Source organism: Heteronotia binoei, chromosome 1 (genome assembly GCF_032191835.1).
Source record: "Heteronotia binoei isolate CCM8104 ecotype False Entrance Well chromosome 1, APGP_CSIRO_Hbin_v1, whole genome shotgun sequence".
In the NCBI taxonomy this organism is placed as follows: domain Eukaryota; kingdom Metazoa; phylum Chordata; class Lepidosauria; order Squamata; family Gekkonidae; genus Heteronotia; species Heteronotia binoei.
In genome coordinates this window covers 241050928-241066403 of record NC_083223.1, presented here as the reverse complement: position 1 = coordinate 241066403, position 15476 = coordinate 241050928, and the positions used below count along the sequence as shown (strand labels likewise).

Sequence of the window (15476 nt, the reverse complement as noted above, 5' to 3'; positions counted from 1 at the left end):
AAAAACCTGCATGCTAAGTGGTCATCTTCAGCATCTAACTACACAGGCATGACACTTAGCCATATACCTGTGAAAAATGCCACCTTTGGTTAGATTCTTACTGCAAGACTTTGAGCCAGTACTTTTTTCTCAGCCTAATCTATCTTCCAGGGTTATTCTGAGAATAAAATGGAGAAAGGGAGAACCATGTACAATCCCCAGAGTTCTCTGGAGAAGCAAAAGGACAGGAATATGCAAATATGATTTTGGGGCTTGGAGCAAGGCAATTTATTGGAATTGCTTTGATGCCCTCTGGAGGGGAAATGGGAGCCAACCACTGTTGAGAAAGTGCATAGAAAGACCCTGCACAAGGAGGAAAGTTGTTGGTTTCACAAAGCTGGGTTGCCATGAGGGTGCTTTCAAAGGTGACTGATCCTCACCCCAAAGAAGGGGCATTGATCTAAAGGGAATAAGACACTGAAGTAATTCGGAGTTTTAGGAGTTTAGTAACAGAGTTGTGTTTGAGAACTTCATTGTGTTCCAGCCAGCTTCTTTCCATGGGAATCTTCCCTTGTGTGATTAGAATGGCCCTTTGTGTTGCCTCTTAACCAATTTCACAATTGTTTTTTTATTTAGTCAATAGTTTGGTTTTGGTTTGCTTGTTGTCAAGTCACACCGGACTTAGTGCAACCCCAGAGGGTTTTCAAGGCAAGACACATTCCGAGGTGGTTTCCCTTTGCCTGCCTCTGTGTAACAATTCAAGACTTCCTTAGTGGTCTCCCATCCAAATACTAACCAGGGCCTGCTTAGCAACTGAGATCTGACAACATCAGGCTAGCCTGGGCCATCCTTTGGCCCAGGGTGGGCAATAGTTACAGCATGCACTACATATTTTATTTTTTACTCTATCTCTTTACACCTCCAAATTCAGCCTTACAGCAGGGCAGACTCTGACTAAACAGGGAATTGCTTGGGGGCAGGAAGGTGCTCTGGAGATTGCATTAAGAAGTCTGTTACAGCAGCAGTGGCTGACCAAATCTGCAGCAGCCACCTCAGAGGGCTGGCCTCCACAGCTACCCAACCTTGCCTTTTGGTGCCAATAATTAGCACCATGTGCTCTGTGCCCCCTTTGCTGTTTGTCAACTGCATTTGCACAGGTAGTGCAGGGGAGAGAAAGCCAGATATTCCTACAACAGAAACACTGGTCCCTACAATGTGTTGTCCTAGGCAGCCATCTAGGATCACCTGTAGGTAACAGTAGCTTTTTGATCAGTTTTGCTCTTTGTTTTTATCCCTTTATGAATCCCAATTAGGGTTGCCATGTCCCTCTTGGCCACCAGTAGGGGATGGTGGGTAGGGTACCCATATCTAAGTTGGAAAGCTCCTGGGGATTTGGGAATGGAGGCTGGGGAGGATAGGAACCTCAGTGGGGTACAATGTCACATAGTCAACCCTCCAAAACATCCACTTTCTCAGTAGTCTGGAGATGAGCTAAAATTCCAGGGGATCCCCAGGTCCCACCTGGAGGCTGGCATCCCTAATAGGCCTCCACAATGTCATCAGGAATAGGGGTCATGCCCTCTTCCTCCTCAGGAATATCTCATTTTGCTCAAACAGGGAATGATATTTATGAACTCTTTCAGTGATGTTACTTCAGGATTGTTTCTACCATTCTGGGTCTCAGTCCTTGTCCTCCAACCTTTAAAAAAATAAATCCTCACAGTAGGCTTGTTTTTCTGGAGGTGATAAACTTTTGTCTGGGCTGCTATTTCAGATGGCAGTTGGAGGTCACCTGATGGTATACTCTCCTGTGGTGTGTGGGGCAAAATCCCTCCAGACAGAAAAACAGTACATTGAGAAGATTTCTGGACTAACCTGATATGCTAGTCTTCTATGTACAGGGAATATTTACAGTGTTCATCAAGGATAAGGACAAAAATGCCAGCAGCTTTGGGTTGAGCACAGGGAGTGTCCATAAACTAAATCATGGAAAAATCTTCCCCTATAGGATACTACAAGAATAATGTGAAAGTAGCAGTCAAGATGCTGAAAGAAGGCAGCATGGCTCCTGATGCTTTCCTGGCTGAGGCCAACCTAATGAAAAAGCTTCAGCACAACAAACTGGTTCGACTGCATGCTGTCGTCACACAGCAGCCCATTTTCATCGTAACAGAATACATGGCCAATGGTAAGTGTCTTGTTTAATTATCAGCTCTGTATAGATTTGTATTGATCTGCTGCTGAATACAGAGACTGATGTTTCACCAGATTCCACCAGAACTTTTTTGCTATATTTCCCTAGCAATACTATGGATATTTTTATGTGTTGCTTTTTCTTTTTTTCTCTGCTGAAGTATGGTGGTATAAGAACATAAGAACATAAGAGAAGCCATGTTGGATCAGGCCATTGGCCCATCCAGTCCAACACTCTGTGTCACACAGTGGCCAAAAAACCCCAAGGGCCATCAGCAGGTCCAACAGTGGGGCTAGGAGCCCTCCCACTGTGCCCCCCCCAAGTACCCACAATACAGAGCATCACTACCCCAGACTTTCCTCATTTTTACTCCCAGCAAAGAGCCTATCCACCTTGGCGTCTAAAAGTCGAAGCTGCTGAAAGATGGAGTCTACTGTTTTTGCTGTAAGCAATACTGAGTCTGCAATAGGATTATTTTAAACACTAGAGCAGAGGTGGCCAAACTGTGGCTCAGGAGCCACCTGTGGCTCTTTCAGCCATATTGTGTGGCTCTCGAAGCCCCCACTGCCCCACTGGATGGCTTGGAGAAGGCATCTGTCTCTTTAAATCACTTCTCCAAGCCAAGCCAGCTGATGGCTTGGAGAATGCATTTATAGTTAAAGTTGCTTTCTTTTCACCTCTTCCTTTTTGAGAGACTCTCACCAAAATAAAGTTTGATGTTGTAGAAGCTCACAGTGCAATCCAAAATGCAGTTATGCTCTTCTAAATACATTGATTTCAATATACTCAGAAGGGTGCAGACCTTTAAGACCACACTGATGATCATTCCCATAATAGCTGTCCATGTGTATACTCCTTAGAACCACTGGCATGGTCAGTGCTTTCAGAGAGCATTTTGTTTTTCCTCCCTTGCAGGATGCCTGCTGGATTTCTTGAAGACAGCGGAAGGAAACAAGCTATCTCTTCCAAAACTTATAGATATGTCAGCCCAGGTGGGTAAACTGGCCCAGCACAAGCTGTGCCAGAATGAAATCTGGATCATTTCTTGTATCTGGATGCTAGGATGTGTCAAGACCTCAAATCAAGGAATAATACAGTCCAACATTTCAGCAGTTTATTCCATAAGCATCTTAAGGCAGTACACCAGTGAGTCTCCTTTTAAACCCTCGCCCCAACCGTTACATTTCAAGCACATGAGCGCGGCAAAGCAAAACGGGAATGGAGTTTTTCGGCGGGACCCCCTCCCACCCCACGTCTTAGAGTCCAGGTGCCTAATCTTTACTTCACTAGCGGCTGACCTTGAGGCTGGTGGAAACAGCTTGAATAATAAGTTCCCCAGATAAGCTTGCAGGGAGGAAAGCTAAGCAAGAATGCACCCAGGCAAAATTACATTACAGAAAACATGGCAAGAGGAATACAGAGAGGATAACTCTTGGCAGGATGGTGCATTCAAAAAGGCCAAAGCAAGCCCCAGGCAACCAAAATGGTTTTCAGACCCAATCTAACTGGGCTAGATGTGGCCTGGCCTGTAAATGACAGGTCTGCTCACCACTGGAAACTGCAGGGGTGGACTTAGTTTCCAGCATTCTTTCTAGCTGTGTATGAAAACTGAAAGAAAAAATTCCTAATCTGTAGTCCGCCTCCCCACCCAGGGACTCTCTATGAGTCTCCTTCCAGTTTGGTGTAGTGGTTAAGTGTGCGGACTCTTATCTGGGAGAACCAGGTTTGATTCCTCCCTCCTCCACTTGCAGCTGCTGGAATGGCCTTGGGTCAGCCATAGCTCTGGCAGAGGTTGTCCTTGAAAGGGCAGCTGCTGTGAGAGCCCTCTCAACCCCACCCACCTCACAGGGTGTCTGTTGTGAGGGGAGAAGACATAGGAGATTGTAAGCCGCTCTGAGTCTCTGATTCAGGGAGAAGGGCGGGATATAAATCTGCAATTCTTCTTCTTCCCACTCACCCAAAGGGCTTTGCCTTCTGCCACTCCAGTCTACCCAAGACCATCCCCCCACCTCACCTTCAGGGCCCAGGTCTGTCTACCCATTCAGGGGAGAAACAGCTAAGCCCTCTGCTGAGCCCAGGAATACCCTCTGGAGCCCAGATCTACCTACCTGGACAAGGGAAGTAGTCCCCATTACCTCCCTTCTTCTACTGCTGTTCAGCACCCCAAGGAAACAGGAACTCAAAGACAGCATAAGGAAATGCAAACTGAAAATAAAATTCAACCACAGGCATGATGGCACTGCCTGGAAAATGGAGGTAGTGAAAGAAGCAGAGGTGGTTTTGAAAAAAACAAACTTTAATCATTAGGGTTTGTAGAATCTTTCGGGCTCAAGTGCCGTGTTCTACTGGAGAAAGTTTTCCTTCCAGATGTTTCGTTCTCAGCTGCGGAGAACATCCTCAGTGGCATTGCAGCCGGAGCAGGCGCTCTGACCTTCTTGGCTGCTGTGCATTGAGTGGGGCCAGGGCTGCTGGAGAGCTGCTATTTCTAGGCTGGAGGGGGTGTGATGAAAGGGCAATTGGTTTGTGGATGTGCCCATTGTTTGGTGGGGCTTCCTGCAAGGGTAGTGATAAGGAAACTGGCTGTTGAATGTGACCATTGTTCTGTGTTAATTGCTGGGATGGTTGGAAGGGGTGTGAAGATAAGGAAATGGTTGTTGACTGTGCTGATTGTTCTGTGGAATTTGCTGGTTGTTCTGAGACTTTCTGCAATTTATAGTCTGTAGGGTGTTTTGCAGAGCTGGGTACCAAGATTGGTGGATGACACTGTCGCTTGTTTCAGCCAGAAAAATCAGCTGTAGCTGAACATGCACTTCAAGAAGGAGACCACGTAATCCACTTTGAAAGAACTGAAGTCCTTTCTACAGTCTCACATTATCATACCCACCTGAACAGAGAAGCTATTGAGATTTACAAACACCAGCACAATTTTAACAGAAAGGAAGAAGGCATTTTCAGAACAATGGTCACATTCAAAACCAGTTTCCTTATCACTACCCTTGCAGGAAGCCCCACCAAACAATGGGCACATCCACAAACCAATTGCCCTTTCATCACACCCCCTCCAGCCTAGAAATAGCAGCTCTCCAGCAGCCCTGGCCCCACTCAATGCACAGCAGCCGAGAAGGTCAGAGAGCCTGCTCCGGCTGCAACGCCACTGAGGATGTTCTCCGCAGCTGAGAACGAAACATCTGGAAGGAAAACTTTCTCCAGTAGAACACGGCACTTGAGCCCGAAAGATTCTACAAACCCTAATGATGTTACCAGCCATGAAAACCTGAAATCTTTGAAAACTTTAATCACATTCTTCCCCTTCAGCTTCATAAACCTGCCAGGCACCTCAAGTGACTTGGTGAAGCTCATTTATATGTAACCCTAAACATGTGACACAATGGTATTAAAGAACATGACTAGATTTTTTATTCACAGAGCAAATAAAATCTGATTAACATTTTGTGTGTGTTCTCTGGCGGCTATGTTCCCTATGGTTCCCTTGGCATGTTGAACCTGGCCTTCTTTGAAGAAAAAAAAACATTTTTGACCCATGAAACATAAAGTTTCTGAACTGTGGGGTGGAAATTTTGAGATAACATTTGTTAATTTCAAAACTGGAATTAATTTGGAGGCAAAGTTTGAGGTGAATTTTGAATGAGCTGTAAGATACTTAAGTAAGCCCTCTTATTTTGAGGGTTATGCTCATATTTTTAGCTGTGAATCTTGTAGATTACTACTTCATGCAACACAAAGTTTATGAAATTCACCGCCACAAGATGTTAATGATTGCATTAAGCAGGTGGCTTTGATGGAACAGAGGTCTATCAATTGCTATTAGCTACGATGGCAAAATATTTATAGATCATAGATAGATGCTAAGGAAGAAAAAAGCAGAGGAAGACTGTGGCCTTTGTATCATGCTCATGGACTTTTTAGAAGCATCCTGTTGTCCATAGTAGGAAACAGAGTTCAGGACTAGATGGATCCTTGCTCTGAATCTTCAGGACTTCTAATGTACTTGAGTGTGCAGGGGGAGGTACACACAGGAGTGCTGTTTCCTTTGTGGCCTGTGTAAGACATTCCAGGATGGTGCCCATGGGAATGGACTGCTGAACTAGACAGACCATTGGTTTGCTTCAGCAGAGCATTTCTTATATGTTTGTTTGTTTGCCCTATTTGGTAGTGGTTGCAGTTTCAACGCACCACAAACCATTAAGATTTGGCTTCAACATGCTGGTCCAGTGATTAGCGTCACCTTGACCATATTAGGTGTACAAGCAAGTAAACATTGACCCATCAAGAGAGAAGCATTCAGCCCAAATCTAAAATTAGAAAGTGATCAGACCACAAATTTTCCTTGTGGTCAAGCTCAGCAGTCACTCCGTCTCTTGTGCTTGCTTGAGTTGAGAGGAAACCCACCATCTGCCACTATCTCATTAACATCAGGACAGGAAGTGACGCCAGTTTCTCCATTTCCCACTGAGGTAAACACTGTTCAATGTGAAAGCATGTCAACTTGAGCGTGCAGTATACTTGTGGAAAGTATGTCTTAATATCCTGTTTGAAACCACTTAAAAGCTGCAAGGTGCCAAAACCTAGAATCTCTGAGGTATGGAAAATTCTTCTGCCCCATTAGTCTGAAAAAAATAGAGGGTTAGCCATCTTTTTTTAACCATCTATTATACATGACTTTCTTCTATAGCAGCTAAAGCCTGGCCTGCTTTGGAGGCATTTGTCAGTACTCTGTGGCATTTTTTGTGGACATTAATGTTCTGAACTTATGTGTAGGGTGTCCTAGTTATAGGAAGGTTATAGAAGCTACCTCACTACTATTCAAATATTCTTTGTAAAGTGTATATTTTTCAGGGAAGAGAAGTTAAGTCCTGGAAAGAAATCCCAAAATTCTCCTCTGATCTGCCTTCAAGTGAGGAATGAGTTTACACTGAAGTGGACAGACCATAGAGACAAGGGATGGGTCATGGCTCAGTGGTAATGCATTGGCTTTTTATGTGGACAGTCCTTCTCATGTCCAGTGAAATTATCTCAAATAGCAGATGTTAGAAATCACCTTTATTTGCCTGAGGTCCTGGGGAGCCAGTCAGAATAGAGGTTCAGTTTAGTGCCATAATTTGAGGTGTTAGGCTAGGACTGTGGGAGCCCAGGTTCAGGTTCCCTCTCTGACTTGAAACTCACTGGATGACTTTGTCTCTCTCTCTCAGTCATATTTTACAAGATGATTGTGAATATGAAATGAAGAAAGGGACCTTGTATGCCACCCAGAGGAAGAATGCAAACAGACTTTTAAAAATGCTGCAAATACAACTTATGGACCAGCAGTCTGACTTGACTATGACAAATGCCCGTGTCTAGAGCAGGGGTGGCCAGACTTGTGTAATAAATGTCACATAGCCACAAGACATTAACAAATATTACACACATCTTTATTTAAACTCTTAATACTTTCTTTTGCACAGAAAGATAAAATACGTATGTATGCACTTTACAACATGACCATGTTAGAAGGAGACTTTTTTTAAAAAAAAAAAGAAAAGCTGGGAACAACAGTCCTCTTAAGACCAGTATAGAGAAAGGTTAGGGAATTAGTTTTTTACATGCATGGAAGAAGGAAACACACATGTACCATATAAATCACAGACCACTATTTGTATCATTATGCATCTCTCTTTGTCTTGACATCAAGGTTTGTAAATACAGCTCCTACAGCAGCTATGAAACTAAGGGGGAACCCAGTCCTATCCTCTTTAATACCATCCCTCCTTCCATTGGCTCCTTCAACTCTTGTGCTCTCTTTCCCCGCTCTAGGTCTCTGGGCAACCTCTGTAGTGGAGGAGAAGAACTTGCAAGTCTGTCTATTTTCCCCGTTTCACACATGGTGGTAATAGTCACCTGCCTATGGTTCAGTGCTCAGAGGCTGACTGAGATCCCAATGCTAAGCATGCTTACTTGAGAGTAAGCCTGTATCAAATTCCTCCTCAATCTCTGGGAGCTGCACAATATGTGTGAAAGAACCACATGTGGCTCCTGAGCCACAGTTTGGCCACCCCCAGACTAGAGTGATACAGTCTGAACATTCCATTTTTTATTGGCCCATTGGCCATAATATTTCATAGACATAAATAGCATTGTCACTGTACTTCTACATATTTAATTTAAACTTTTATCCCCAGCTTTTCTACCCATTAGGGATAAAAAGTGGCTTAAAACATCACTCCCCCTCCTCCATTTTCCCCTCACAACAGCAACCCTGTGAGGAAAGTTAGGCTGAGAAAGAGTGACTAGCCCAGGGTCACCCAGCAAGCTTCCATGGCAGAGGAGGGATTCAAATCTGGATCTTCCAGATTGTTGTCCAGCTGCCTAAAAAGGTACAAACTTTAATTGCCAGGCATTAGTAAATATATAATGCCCTGACATGGATAGCCCAATTTTACCATATTCCAGAAGCTAAGCAGGGTAGTCCCCGGTTATTATTTGTATGGGAGACCACCAAGGAAATCCAGGGTCCTGGAGCAGAGGCAGGCAACAGCTGATGTTGTGGACTTCTGAATGTCTCTTGCCCTCAAAACCCCACAGGGCCACTGTAAATCAGCTGCAATTTGACAGCATAAAAGAGTGGAGGGAAGGTATTCTTGGAAGTAGTTATCAAGTCACCCAGAATTTCACCAACTTGACTAATTTGTAATATTCCAGTTAACACCATTTTCACTGGGAAATATATACTGCAGTTTAGCAAGAGACCCATGAATGAAAGTAGGCTTAAGATTCAGGTACAGATGTTCCTCTGAATGAGCATCCTTATAGGTGCTATGATAGACACCTGGATCCCACTGAATGGCTTGGATCGGAACAGAGATGGGCATCTTTCTGGAATTGCTCACTGCCATGTCTGACAAATTGCATGTGCCTTAGCTTTCAGAGTCAGATTATGAGATGTTATTGCCAAATTCAGGCAAATTTCATTGACCTTTTTTTTCAGATATTAAATGTGTAATTTTAAAAATCTGGTTTGGAGAGTCAAGTTTTTTGTGAACTTTTTCTAATCAAAAGTTTTCTAGTTTTGAGAAAAGCATAATGAAATCTTGAGGACTACTTGTTCTGTTTGGGGTCACCAGAATTAAATCCTGTTGCCCATATGCAATTTTTGATAACTGCTCTTTGTTGTCTTTGTAGGTTGCTGAAGGAATGGCATACATTGAAAGAATGAATTTCATCCACAGAGACCTCAGAGCAGCCAATATTCTTGTTTCGGAGACTCTCTGCTGCAAAGTTGCGGATTTCGGCCTGGCTAGGGTCATAGAGAACGAATACTTGGCCAAAGAAGGTCAGTTTAAGAGTTGGGGCCTTGCAGCACAGATGACAGTATTTTTATGAATTGTCTCACATGTCAATAGCAGACTGGAAGCAAAAGACAGTATATTGAAATATAAGTACAGTTTCTGTACTCTCTCTGTGTGTAAATGTCTAGATGAGGCAGGCTGACATCTGTCTTCAAATCTGTTAATGATGTGGACTGTATTCCTGTTTTACTACAATAGTCTGCTCAAAGCAGGGCCTTTATGATTGCAGAATTTGGTCTTTGGAGCTCTCTGCTTTAGGAGCTTTTGGCAGCCCATCCCTCTATGTTTTTATGAATGTTTAAAAGGTTCCTGTTCTCTCTGGTTTCCTTGTTTTTTCTAAATTATTTTTTATGGCTGATGTTGATAGCTTTCTGCTGCTGTGTGCTTATTGTAATTCAATACTTCTAGATTTTTTATCATTTGGAACACTGATTGAAGCTGGAAAGAGCAGCTTTGGTTCCAAAGGAAGGAAGGAAGGAAGGAAGGAAGGAAGGAAGGAAGGAAGGATAAATGCTTTAACAAATGCTGACTGTCCCTCCCGTCTCTCAGCAAAGAGAGTGAGAGGAAATTCTACAGAGAAAGAGACTTGATATTCATAGTCTGAATCTTGCCCGAAGACATCATGATAGCTTCTGATTATGAATTTATTTCTCACTGACAGGTGCCAAATTCCCTATCAAATGGACAGCACCAGAGGCAATCAACTATGGGGTTTTCACAATCAAGTCTGACGTCTGGTCCTTTGGTATTCTGCTAACTGAAATTGTCACATATGGAAGGTGTCCCTACCCAGGTATGGGAGACAGCATATATCAGTTCTTAGCACTTAACTTATTAATTAATTTCTTCACTGGATTCATAGAGTATTCTTTCCCACATGGATTATTTTTATTTATTTATTGCAAAAAAATTAACAGACCCCCTTAAAGCAGTTTTAGCAGCGTGTTGAAAACTTTGCTGTGTGAGAGACCATAGGATACTTCCCTGCAACCTAGCCTGCCTTCACATGGAGGGTTTTTGCCATTTCAGCAACTCAAATTATGCAGGTGGTTTTTTTTTTTCTATTTCCACATGATGCTGTCCTGCATTTATGTTCAAATCAGAAAAAAAAATCTTTCTGCTTAAAGACAATTATTGCTTTAAGCCTGAAATAAAACCATCTTTCCAGGCACGGCATTACTGCGAATATTTTTAATATGTCCTTTGGTTTCAATGGCAAAGGAATATCCTCTCTCTCTCCTCTTTCCATAACATGTCCATAGTGACCTGCAGTGTATCTTCAATCCAGGAAAATAAGGGTAATTTTCAGGTTGGTGAAGAGTGAGTGAGTGTGTTTTTATGAATGTTTAAAAGGTTCCTGTTCTCTCTGGAACCACAGTGTGTGGTGCTTTCCTGGGGGACAACTCATTGGAGCCTCCAGAGGAGATGGACAGGACCTCAGAACAAAGGAGAGAGTTGGCTGCAACACGTCTGCCCAGTAGCCTTTCTTCTCTGGCTGCAAAGACTGGACCTTGGTCTGCTGCCCAGTCCATTCCTCTCCCTCACATGCTCTCCATTTCTTCAGGCTGAACATGGTTGCCTCACCCAACTTCCAGCCAGCAGTCATCAGCTGAGACCATTCCTCTAGAAGTTTAAAAGATCTGTTCATTGTATTGTCACTGGGGTTGGGATGAGTGTGGTCAGGTGCAGATGCCCGGAATAGGCTAAGTAGCCAGCATGGCTCTATGCTCAGCAAAAAGAGAGCCCTTGGGTAGTAGCTGCAGAACACCTTTATGATTAATAATAACTTCAGGGAACTAGGAACTGACAATTCCTCTAGGGCAGCCAACACCACTCCCTAGTTCACTCCGGCCACCCCACTTCCACTTCACCAGCACCGTAAGGGCACAGCCTATTAACTGATCTTGTCCTCTGTGGATGGGGTCTGGGCCTCCTGCCCCACCCTTGCCTCAGGCCTAATTGGCTGCCCTCATCCAGACTGCTGCTGCAAACATCAATGGTCCTCACTCTGCTCTTGGTGTGCCTGGTCATAGTCACCCCGTAGGTCCATCTCCCCCCTGCTCCACTGGTTCAATCTTTTTTCCAGGGTGGATGCCCCCACAGACTGTTGACATGGTCCCTGACCTCCCCAGGGATCTTTCACATTAATTTGTATCTGGGCCATTGTTGTATATGAATTTGGAGATTTTACATATTGGGTTCATCTGGGTAAGGTGAGTTACCAGATAAAATTTAAAAAATCATGATTAAAAAGGTAATTTTAAAGGGGTTTTCTTTCATTCCCTCTTTTTCTGCAGCTATGACTAATCCTGAAGTCATCCGGTGCTTAGAACTCGGTTATCGGATGCCCTGTCCAGAACACTGCCCAACTGAACTCTATGCAGTCATGTTGAAATGCTGGCAGAACAATCCTGAAGAAAGACCCACATTTGAATCCCTCCAGTCCATCCTTGAAGACTTTTACACAGCCACAGAAACACAATACCAACCTGAGCCTGCATTTTAGCCATTATTTCTTGGGCACCTTTGCTATGGCAAATTTACAGCTGACAGAGGAATTGCATTGCAGAATGCTGATGGAAAAGACATTCAGACTTTCTTCCAATTGGCACTTTAGTAATTCATATTTGGTTTGTCTTCCTTCTACGTAGCCTTTGTGGTCCTCACTGCAGTAGCCTTGTTCAGGCCAAATTTGGGGCAGATGTCCTGGGCCCCAACTTACAGACTCGGCAAGAGAGGCTGAAAAGAGGCTGCAGTTTTTCATTTGATGTATACATTGCCATCAAAAGGGGGCCCCATAGACAAAGGCACTCAAGTCCAGAGCCTAACAATACCTAACTACATCAGTGCCTGACCCTCTTCTGGATCGGATATGAAAGGAGACAATCTCTATAATGGTGGAGTCAGAAGGAAGAATATTCCAGCCCAGGCATAAAGAGATGATTTGAAGAGAATATGTCCCTCTCTTAAATCATACTCTATTGCTTGACTCTGATTTTCAGCATAGTTCCTTCCTACATTACCTCTCATTAAGTAATGTTATTAAAATGCCAGAGCTATGGTAATTGGTGCTGGGAAAGTGTCATTCTGATAGATGATGATAAACTGATTGGACGAACAGGCAGGCAGGCAGGCAGGCAGGCAGGCAGGCAGGCAGGCAGACAGACAGACAGACAGACAGACAGACAGACAGACAGACAGACAGACAGACAGACAGACAGACAGACAGACAGACAGACAGACAGACAGACAGACAGACAGACAGACAGATAGATAGATAGATAGATAGATAGATAGATAGATAGATAGATAGATAGATAGATAGATAGATAGATAGATAGATAGATACTGTGATCAGGGTTTATTCTAACGTGCAGTAAGACACATTTTATATAGACTTTAAATTATAATCAGATATTAATAATATATAATTGGGACCAACTACTTGAGATTAGTCAAAAATATTAACTCATATTGAACTTTGAAAATGAAACATTTTATAAATGCAGCATTGCTAACACAGAAAAGAAGCACACAAAGTTTATACCCAGAATTAAATTTTACTGGTCTTAAAGATGCCACTGGACATAAAAGACAACTCGCTTGTAAGAGGATCTCGCTCGCTGCAGAAGAGCAGTGCTCCAACTCGCAGCTCCTGGACAGCTTGTGCGAAAACTGAAAGAAGCGCCGGGAGCAAAAGGGCTCTCCACCCGGAACAAGCCTTGTGTGAAATCGGTCTTAGTGTCTGGTGGTTAGCAGTAGAACAGGAAGATTTTCAGTAGTACCTTGAAAACCAACAAAATTTCCAGGGTATAAACTCTGGAGGATCAAGCTCCCTTCCTCAGCTGAAGGGAGCCTGATACTTTGAAATAGGTGCATAGCTGTGTTGGTGTGAAGCAGCAGAACAAAGGTTGAGTCCAGTGGCACCTCTAAAGACCAAAAAAGTTTTATTCATGGTACAAGTTTTCATGCATGAACGTGAAAGCTTATACCTTGAATAAAACTTTAATAAAAGAGAGAGAGGGAAAAATATATACATAAAGGCAAAAATATAACAAGAGCAATGTTATAAATGGTGCCTGGTTTTTTTGGTCACTGTGTGGCACAGAGTGTTGGACTGGATGGGCCACTGGCCTGATCCAACATAGCTTCTCTTATGTTCTTATGAGCTGCTCCACTCAGTAGGGAACAGTAGGATATAAATTTAAACTATATATATATAGGGGTTAGGGGGACGATACTGAAGATCCTCTTCTAAAATTAAATAAATGTTTTTGAATTAAATAAAACTGGAGTTTAACGAGCCCCATACGCAAGGATTTGTAAACCCTCTACTATATTCCACATAGGAACCCTCACTGGTATATTTTTCAACCAAACAATTTCCTCAGACTTGCTTTTCAAAACCTTTCTCTCATGCCCTCTTCACAGAATCTCCCTCAGACTGTTTCATCAACAGCCTCTCCACGCTTTTTTTTTCTGCATCCAATCGGTAGTCTCTCTCTCCAAAACCAATCAGTACACACCTTGCCAATCAGTACACACCCTTCCTTTTTCTAATCTCTAAGACTCCAATTTTAGGAATGTAACCACTAACTTACAAAAACACTGAATTGTTAACTAATAAACATTTCAGAAGTAAAAATCATTACAGTGCCATTCATTCAAATATAGTTCTCAATCCATTTATTTACTGGAGGTGGGCTTTTATCTCTCCACTGTTGTAATTGAATGACTGCACCTAAAGCATATGTTTAATAATAAATAATAATAATAAATTTTATTTATACCCCGCCCTCCTCGCTGAGGCAGGCTCGGGGCGGTTTAAGGGATGTGTCCTCTGACTTACAACTCCAACAGTTAGAGACTTCACTCACTCCATTGCTAAACAGTCACTGTGGAGTCCAGTATGTCTTATAAATTTTTTGCTGAATGAGAAACAATTTAAGATCCATGGAGAGAGCAGGGATAAACTATAAGTCCACATCTCATTGCTATGGCAAAATGGGAAGATCTAGCTTTTTATTCCATTCATTCCTGAGACTCTACACATCATATATATTATCTATAGACAAATATTGCAGGTTTTCTTTTCTACTTTGATTCAGTTAGAGTTTCCAGGAACAAAGGAGACTCTGAAACACTTAATGCCACAGTGAGGGAGGAAGCAAAGTGTGCTCTTGACTATTTCCTTCCTGGTTAAACTGGCCCTCAGGCATTTGTGGATTTAACAACTCTTGGACTAAGTCTGATTCTAAATTTTCCTTTGGCAGAACATGGAGGGGAGGGGAGGAACAGGCACCATGTAGTCTTATGTTGCCCTCTCAGCTTTCACCGCACATGGCATCTAAAAAGAAGTCGATGTAAAAGGCTCAGTCTTCCAGGTCCCCACTAGGTGTCTCTCTCCCCTTAGATATCCTGCACAAGACTTTTAAAAATAAATAAATAAATAAATAACCCAAGCACAGATCAGCTTTGGAAGGTGTTTCAATCATGAATGAATGCTAAAAGAAAGGCTAAGAGTGCTCCAGACTGTCCTAACTTCTAGTTTTCAGCGGAATACTGGCTCCAAATGTTGAGAGTCCACGTGGCCATCATAGGTGCCATTGTCCAGGTAATCATGGCTTCCCTCTGGATTTTGCCACTGGCTTGCCTTGCCTACCCAGGAAAATGCAGTTGCAAATGACTGTTGTAGGGGTAGGGAACGTTGGCTCTCCAGATGTTTTTTGCCTACAACTCTCATCAGCCCCAGCCAGCATGGCCAATGGCTGGGGCTGATGGGAGTTGTAGGCAAAAAAAAAACCCCTGGAGAGCCAACATTCCCTACCCCACAAGCGCGCTATCCACCAGCATGCTGATGCGGCAGTCTCAGTTTCATCTCAGCTGAGCAAAGGAAGACTTGCTTCTTAGAGTTATTTATTTATTTTATTTACACCCTGTTTTTCTTCCCGACGTGG

General features: G+C 43.1%; 1 protein-coding gene across 1 annotated transcript in view; it reads left to right on the top strand.

Annotated features, from left to right (window-relative positions):
- The window catches only part of BLK (BLK proto-oncogene, Src family tyrosine kinase), a 51115-nt gene extending 39033 nt beyond the window's left edge, over window positions 1-12082 (top strand). Inside the window, exons 9-13 of the mRNA XM_060259871.1 lie at window positions 1988-2167; window positions 3089-3165; window positions 9353-9503; window positions 10181-10312; window positions 11817-12082. Coding sequence (XP_060115854.1) covers window positions 1988-2167; window positions 3089-3165; window positions 9353-9503; window positions 10181-10312; window positions 11817-12025 — 749 coding nt within the window. The 3' untranslated portion in view covers window positions 12026-12082. The remainder of the gene's footprint in view (window positions 1-1987; window positions 2168-3088; window positions 3166-9352; window positions 9504-10180; window positions 10313-11816) is intronic.
- Window positions 12083-15476: the final 3394 nt, after the last annotated feature.